Here is an 8,245-nt window from a genome sequence, read left to right as displayed (position 1 = left end):
AGCCCGGGCGGGGCGCGGGACGGCGCGGCCGGGGCGCCCCAGCCCGGCGCGGAGCCGGGGGCGGCGGGACCGGCGGGGGGGGCGCGGAGCCGGGCGCATGCGCCGCGGCGGCGGGGCGGCGGGGGCCGGGGCGGCGCGGGGGGCCGGAGGGAGGGAGGGAGCGGGCGGGGAGGAGGCCGGGCCGGGCCGGGCCGCCTATTTGAGGGAAAGTAGCGCTCAGCGGGCGCTCAGTGCCGGCCGCCGCGGAGAGGCAGCGGGCGAGCGGCCGCCGGTCGGTGCCCGCAGCCGGCGCGACGCCGCCCCCCTGCCGAGGACTGCCGCGCTCGTCGCACGAGCGGCGGCGGGGGGAGCCGCCCCGCGGGGCCGCCTCTGCCCCTTCCCCGCCGCGCCGTTAATGGAAACATGGCGATGGCGGCTCCGACCGGCAGCGCGGCGCCCGTCGCCCCGGCCCTCTGCGGCCACCTGGCCCTGCTGCTGCTCCTCGCCGCCCCCGCCGCCCACGGCTACAGCTTTCCCCAGCAGCACACGTAAGTGCCGCCGCCCCGGCCGGTACCCCCCGCCCCGCGGCTCGGCCCGGCGCGGTGGCGCATCGCGGGGCCGCCCCGGGGCCTGCGGGGGAGCGGCGGCGGCGGGGCCGCGGCGGGCGCTGCCGGTGCCGGCGGCCGGCGCCGCGCTGGATGCGGGCGGGCGCGGGGGTCTCCGCCCGCTCCCCGCCGGAGCGGCGAGGCGAGGAACGGACCCAAAGTTGCTGGAAAGCGCAAACTTCCCCGGCGGGTGCCGGTCCACAGGGCGGCTGTCGGAGCCTTGATGTGGCGAGAGGGGGGAAAGACCAAAAAGGACTTCTTTTCCGACCCCCCCCTTCCCCCCCCCAGTCCTCGTTTCAAGCACGCAATATGGTACCCACAACCGGCCGTGCCCACCGGAGTTTGAGCATAAACTAATAATAGCTGGATAGTTCCACAGGCTATCCGAGCTGGCGGGTCTTCCTCTCCTTCCCTCTTTGGCGACTAAAATTGACTGTAATCTACTGTAGAGGATCGGAAAGCAGCTCGTTTGGGTGAGGGGGTGGGGGACTGGAGAGTCGTTGCAGGAAGGATATAAATAGATTTTTTGAAGAAGAAGAAATTGCTTTAGAAGTTAATGTTTGGGATTATTTGTTGACGGGGATGGCTCTCTTACCCACCCTGGTAACCCTTAAACCTGCCCCTCTCCACACATCCACGGGAAACCTTGCTGAGATGTATTTTAAGAGGCTGTCATCTCCGTTACGAATTGCTGAGGTTTGTTGACACAAAACTGAAAAAAATCCAGACGATTGCATGTAAAGGCTGACACCGTGTCCTTACAGTGTGCATTTCTGAAGGTGGGGGAAATATTTCAATGACATAGAGTTAATAATAGCAGTGTTGCCCTTAACTTCGTGCTGCCCCAGTGGATGTGCACTGCTTTATGTCAGTTGCCTTGTCATTTGTGATTTGCTTAAGAATAGAAATACGCTTCACATATATATATGTCATAGGAAGTATTTTTGAAAGCCTTTTAGATTAGTGTCTTTGATCTCAAAGTACGTTTTTGCAAGCATGTAGCCGGGCCTTCTGAAAAGAGGGCTTATCGGCAGAAGAAACAGTGTTGTTTATTTGGGAGAGCTGTAGTACTGTTACCGTGTGCTGTGTTAATATCTGTCTTTACCGAAGGCATGATTGTTTATTCCGAAATCCTTCCCATTCAGACAGATTCCTTCTGGATTCTTTTGGGGCACGTATTCATATTTTTAAGTATCTTTTACCTTTGGGAGCCGATGGGTTCCCTTTTCTTGCTGTCATGTAAATACAGAAATTCTTCAGAATAAGACCCTGAGAAATGTCTACCTACAGGGGCAGGAGAGGAAAGGGAACATGCCAATCCTCATCCAAGTACCACAGCCTTACGGCCTGATCCAGCCCTGCTCTCTCATGAGCGATCTCTTCCTCTGTTTCCGTGAGAATGCCTAAAGAAGCAAAGGGGATTCTCGATGTGATGAAGCACAGCTAAAGTTTGTGGGATGTTTTTGATATTTCAGCAGCTTTTCACGGATTGCAAGTTGTTGCATTCTCTCATTAAGTTCAGAATACAGTATCAATTTATAGGAGAAATTTCTTTTTGGTACCAGTTTGTGAGTCAAAGCTGTGTTTTCTTTCTAGCTGCAGAAAGTTTTATAAGAAGCTTCCTCTACTGAGAGAGACATAAAAAGGCTTGTAAGTTGTAAATAATGTGCTTGCATTCCCTCACCCTATTAGCTATGTTATTCTATCAAACCATGCCAGCTTTTTTTACCAAAGCAGTTTGATTCCAATTAATTTGGAGGGGTTTGCTAGCATAGGTTTTGTTAGCTCTGTGCTCTCTTATCTGAGGTTTTATCAGAGTGGGCCTGAATGCTGCACTGAGTGAGGCAAGATAAGCAAAAAGTGAAGCTTACTGGCAAAGATCCATAATTTCTTGCAAATATAGAGGAATGGTCCCGAAAAGGCCACTAATTCTGTGTGTGTGCCTGGTGGCAATCGATATGCCGTCTGGCTGCATCTGGAGAAGAGACACAGAAGGAACGCAAAACCTCAACCTGACCTTATACCTTCCTTGTTTGGTTCCCCTCATGACCTGCTCTGTGAAGCCAGAGAGGAGAGGAGTCACGGCTGGGTATTTGATGATGATGCACAATTGCTGGGCTGTAGGTTAATGTTGTATATAACCTGTGGGCTGAGATGCCTGGCGAGCTCTGCCCTAGGGCTGCTCTGATTGTTTGTTTCTTGGGAAGGAAGTACTTATTGGGAGTAAAGAGTGCAATGGTAACTGGCACCAAGGCTTGAACAATCCCCTGTAATTGACTGTTCCCCCCCGAGTAGTTACCTGTTTCCACCCTTCTTGTTTTTAAAGCGGCTGGATATAACTTAAGTTTTTTGGCAGATTTACAAGGAGCCGAGTTGAGCTGATGAGATGTGCTGCTGAATTCTTCCCATTACCAGCTAATTTTCTCCTACTTTGGACAATGCACCCTTGTGAATGATTCAGAGCATTGATTAGAAACATGTTTGTCTTTAGAGGTTTTCTCTGTAAATCACTGAAGTCATCTTTTACTACAGGACTCTCAAAAACGAGGCTGCATTTTTAAGCAGCCTCAGAACTGTTTCATTCTGGCAAGCAACAGACCAGACCGAATGATTAGGATATTTTGCCTAAGGGAACGAAGGAAGAAGATAAAGAACATTTTTGGTTTTTATTTTTGTTTACAGTTGTATTAATTATTGTCAGCGTGTTGATTCTTGGTTCTGTCCCTGATAAATCGCTGGTGTTCTACATTATCTCTCTCCTCCCGGGTAGCATGGTTTTAATCATCTTATGCTGAGCTAAGGAAAGCTCGGTTCAGCCAGTTGTCCAAAGGGGAATTTCTTGTTGCGATTTAAACAGCAAAATCCCAGATTGGAACAAACCCACTGGGGCGGGCACGTTAGGTGATGGCCACTGACAGACAAGGTTCCTTTTAGGAATCATCATATACAAGAATGCACATCTATGTGGGCAACGGGATTAATGGCTGTGGAAAGGAGGGCTGTTGGTTGCAGTTAATTTTTCTTTCAAATAGCACACAGAGGGATTCCTGTGGCAGCACGGTAAAAACCTCTGCTTGAATTTCTGAGCAGTTTGGCGTGAGATAATTGAAAGCCTGGTCAGTCAGGGGTGTCCTGTACCTGGATCGCCATTGCCTCACGTTAGTGGAGATGGTGCACGTGAGTGCTGGGGAATGTGGCTGCCGGTGGGGAGCAGAACAAAGCCCCTCCTCACTTTCCAGCAAGGATTTTTGTCACTTGGACTTGAAAGGAAATTGCCATCTGCTAGAGGGTGGCCAGCCATTTGCTTCTTGTGAGGAAGCAGGTGTGTGCAGAATTGCTGCGTGTCTCCTTGGCTTCGTGGCTGCTCTGCAGGGCATCTCTGACCAGGCAGCAGAGGAGAAAGTGATGTCTGCAGGGGAAAGTGCCAATGTGGGCTCCAGTCCTGCTTTTCCAACAGGTTTAGCACTTGTCAGCACTCTAGCACTGTGGACAGTTGTTTTGGGCAGCAAGCTGGAGGTGTTACCCTTGTTCCTGTCAGATAGTGAGCAGTAAAGACTTAATATCTTCCCATCACTACTGGAAGGTGGGCCTGAGGCTGCCTCTCCCAAATTAGTTGCTTCTTTGTAGCAGATTTTGGTTTGCACTTGTCATTTCACCCCAAATGAGGTTAATGATGCTAGTAGTGATAGCACATCTGGGCTATCAGGGCTTGAAATAAATAACTCTATTAGTACTGGATGCTTTAGGGTTTACAGAATGCCTTGCAGAAGAAGCTCCTTCCCTTGGTCTGCTGACCACCTTCTGTGGGGTCAGAAAATCTCTTCCAATTATGGCTTTGATGCTTGGCATTGGAACTCGTCTGGAAAGGAGCGGAGAAGTTGGGAAATGGCCCTGCTGGTCTTCTGCTGTGCCCCGCTCAGCAGAAACAGCTCCCTGAGAGGGCAATCTACCACCATGAGTAACAGATAATGGCCCTCCGTACCTGTGAGAGCTGAGCAGCCTCTGTGACAGTCTGTACTCAGTGGAGGCACAAATACCCAGTGTCCCTGAAACAGCCTGTGCAGGCTGTGCTTGGTGGCAGAGGCACCCTGAACTTTCCAGAGGTAAAAGAAGAGCCTCACGAAGAGGAACAAATGTTTTTTGAAAGCCATTTGCAATATTTCTTGCTATTTAAAAACAAATTTCTCCACTCCTGTTGCCATTCCTGAGTGCTTCATGCTCAGTTCTCACATAGGGAAAGAGCAGAGCATTGCTGCTTTCTTGCCTGTGACACCTCAACCTGTAAACTGCCTGCAATCATCCCCTTCAAGATTGTGGTTTCAGGAGTTTGAGTTTTTCAACTGTATACATCGAGAAACTGTTAATTGAAATTCTCTTGAGAAAGCATGTGGGTTCCCACTGAAATCGATAAGGCTCCTGCACATAGACCTGAGGGTAGAAATGGGCTCCTGCTTGATGTTTGACAAGAGTAGTTCGGCAGCTTTGTTGTAAAGAAGCTTTGTGTGTGTTGTGTGTGTGTGCAAGAACCCCTGGAAAGCTGAAGGTGGTTACGGAGGGCCTGAATGGAAACCTGAATGTTTTACCCTTGAACGAAATCCCTGGTGTTTGGCTTCAAAAGCCATCAGAACGGCTCTCGGGGACTTGTGTGCTGGGGCATCTGCACGCTGCAACATAGAGCACGTGCACACGCTGTACGAGTCAGGCAATGCTTGTTTCAGCCAATGAAATAAAAGCAAAAGTCATTACCAAGCAACATACTTGAGTGAAATATTCAGTAAGAAAGGACGGTATTTGAACGCTTCAATATTTACTTTTCTAGGAGCCTCTTGAAAGCAAAATGTGTTTTGTTAGCAAAATTATTTTTCCTCTCTGGGGTGTTGGTAGTAGTTTGTTGTTTTAGAGCAGTTCCTGTAATCTAGCCTTCATCCTCGAGTTTATTATTGCTGGGTTGCATGGGGAATGGGGTTGTACAAATTGTTGTTACTGGAGAGCCAGTTCCTGTCAACAAGCTATTGACATGGTTTTCTTTAGGCTAAGTTATTTGATCTTTTGCAGAATGCATGTAGATTTTCTTCATTTCCTCGACAGTTCTCCTACAACCCTTCCCATTCTGTCTCAGCCATTATCTTTTGGTCATAAATACAATGAGAAATTAAAGGTGTTTATGCAGACCAAAGGGTTCATTCTTCCTCTGTAAAGCAAAGTGTTTCTCTCGTTGACTGGTGCGTGAGTGATGGGGATATTTAAGCAGATGAGCTTGTGACGGTGAAAGGGCTGCAGGGTGGGAGACACAAGGATCTGAACGCAGTCGGGCCAGAAAAAGGGTGCACGGTCTGTGGTCTCTGTACCTATTCATTAACTCCTCGTAAGGTCGTTATCCTTGGCTGTGATTAGGTGCCGTACCACCTCCTCGGAAGCTGCTTCTCAGTCTGGTGGGGGCGGTGCAGGAGCTGTTGTACAGCACAGCTTCTCCCAAGGCCATGTGAGAATGCCTTTCAGGAGAACCAGGATCAATTCTCCCGCACGTCTGGTTGGGACTGAGAACTCCAGAGGAGATAATTGCTGACAGCAATCAGATTGGGTGCTAAATGCCATATAAACCGTCTAGGTCAATAATGATGGTAAAGCCTTGGGCACAGTTGTCACAACAGCAGTTGAGTTTGCCTATCGCTTTTCGCAGCGACACCACTGATTGTGCGTGGAGTTAAATGCAATAAATACAGGACGCAACATGATTTTTAGCTGTGGTGTATGTCAAAATCCCTGAAGTTCTTGCAATGAAAAGGAGTTCTGTAATAAGACTGTCTCTTGCCTCCAGTGACCTTGTTCCTTCTTTCATTGTCCTTGAAGAGTGGGGATGCGGCTGTGCTTTCCATGGACTAGACTGGAGCTATGTCAGCACTAGTGGGTTTCTGTTATGAGTTCCCTGAAGCCCTGGGTAGACTTTGGGTATCCTTGGCTTCTGCTGGTGTGAAAACTGTTCTGTCCTTTCCCACAGTGACACTTGGGGAATTCCTGAATCAATATGGGTTGTGCCTACAGTGAGTATCACTGTGATGGAAAACCCGGAGTGATGCATTACAAAAGGCACGTTCATTTACCTGACAAAGGTTGTCTGTCTTGAATTATTTATGAGGTTTCACAGCACACTAGTAAATTTTGTAAAAGCAGTGGAGTCCCGGTAATGTGAGCCTCCTCACTGCAGCCTCCATGGTGGAGTTGTTCTGAGGAGGGACAGGAGGTAAGGGATGGAGGAGGAGGAGGAAGAAATAGGCAGCAAGTGGAGGGATAGAGAGAGAGAGACTGCTGTTTTCATGTGCAAATGATGAGGTGTGCAGAGCAATGAAGTGCGAATTAGTTAGATCATGCTGTGCATTGGAGCAAAAATCCGTGTAGTGTTAGAAAGCAGCCTATGCTTCAGGGAAGGATGGGGGGTGGAAAGGATGGGGAATGCAGACAAGAGGACAGAGCGGGGTGAAAATCTCATGACCAAAATACTGGCTGCTTCCCATCTGCGGAAAAGCTGTTTGCAGCAGTAGTTTGGTTAAAGTACGTACTCGTTTTGGTGAGGTTTTCTTACCCGAGTTCCAGCAGAAGAAGGCTGAAAGCAGAGCTAGCCAGGCTTTTCTGTGCGGCATTCAGCAACCGAGAGGCTTGGAAGTGTGCAGAGCACGTGGCTGTTGACCAGAGAGGTTTGCTCAGGATAACCTGCAACATGTGTGTCCGCAGGAGCATGAAGTCAGTGTTGTCTAACACGGAGAGCGAGGGCAGTAAGAGTCGGAGTCGTGGCAGCAGTGCGTGGGCTTGCTTCAATCCCTGCTGCAACAGCATTTCAGTGCTAAAAGTTAGTGCTGCAGCAGGCAGCGCACGGCTTCACGGTGTGGCTGCCACTGTGCTCCTGATTAGTTGGTAAATACACCCTGCCCCGTACCTTTGGGCTGCCGAGCCTCTTGGCCTTGCAAGCACAAAGTTAACCCTTAAACGGTCGAGTTGGCAGAAAGAATTGGTAAAGTATTGTATCCATCTCCACTGAAGTGAAAAATGAGGGATATAATTCTCCTTATAAATACCAATGCCTCTCAACTCGTAAAACAGCTTTTGTCACAAGCTGCCAGTTTGCTGTCAGGCTCTGTTTCTTCTTCAGTGGGCACTTACTATTCTGCAGTCCAGAAGAATCCCATATCTAAAGTCTGAGTTCACATTCATTCTCCAAACAGGAAAGCAAAACAAGGGGCATGTATCTAAATAACTTTTAGAGCTAACCTTGTATAAGCTACTCACCCTTCAGAGATATATAAAGCTCTCAGTGATGTAATTTGTTGAACCAGAGATATTCTTGTATTTGAATTCTCAGATCTATTCATTTTCATGTAATATCTCTCTATTGTGGCTAATAAACATTTTCTGTACAGTATGAAAGAGGAAGGGTCATGAATGCAGTGCTTTGTTTGCATTTCTAATGTACAGTGGGTTTTACAGGCAGTTTTTTTGGCAGCTGTAACATGAACACCAAAATAGAGGCAGACTTAAGCCAAGCAAAGCACCTAATGTTCAACTTTATCAGGTGTTGCATATTGAGTCAGATTCTGGGCTGTGAGTGGTTGAATGTCTTTTTATTGCTTCATAACGAACTCAGTAGACCCAGAAGGAGCCCAAGTGCC

At 48.9% G+C, this 8,245-nt stretch overlaps 1 protein-coding gene across 2 annotated transcripts in view; it reads left to right on the top strand.

Moving 5' to 3' along the window:
- Nucleotides 1–402: 402 nt before the first annotated feature.
- The window catches only part of CACNA2D2 (calcium voltage-gated channel auxiliary subunit alpha2delta 2), a 220,024-nt gene continuing 212,181 nt past the window's right edge, over nucleotides 403–8,245 (top strand). For both annotated transcript variants that reach the window (XM_040075949.2, XM_040075948.2), the window contains exon 1: nucleotides 403–527. In XM_040075949.2, coding sequence (XP_039931883.2) covers nucleotides 403–527 — 125 coding nt within the window. The remainder of the gene's footprint in view (nucleotides 528–8,245) is intronic.

This window comes from Hirundo rustica, chromosome 12, assembly GCF_015227805.2.
Source record: "Hirundo rustica isolate bHirRus1 chromosome 12, bHirRus1.pri.v3, whole genome shotgun sequence".
NCBI lineage: Eukaryota > Metazoa > Chordata > Aves > Passeriformes > Hirundinidae > Hirundo > Hirundo rustica.
This window is presented reverse-complemented; position numbering and strand designations above follow the sequence as displayed.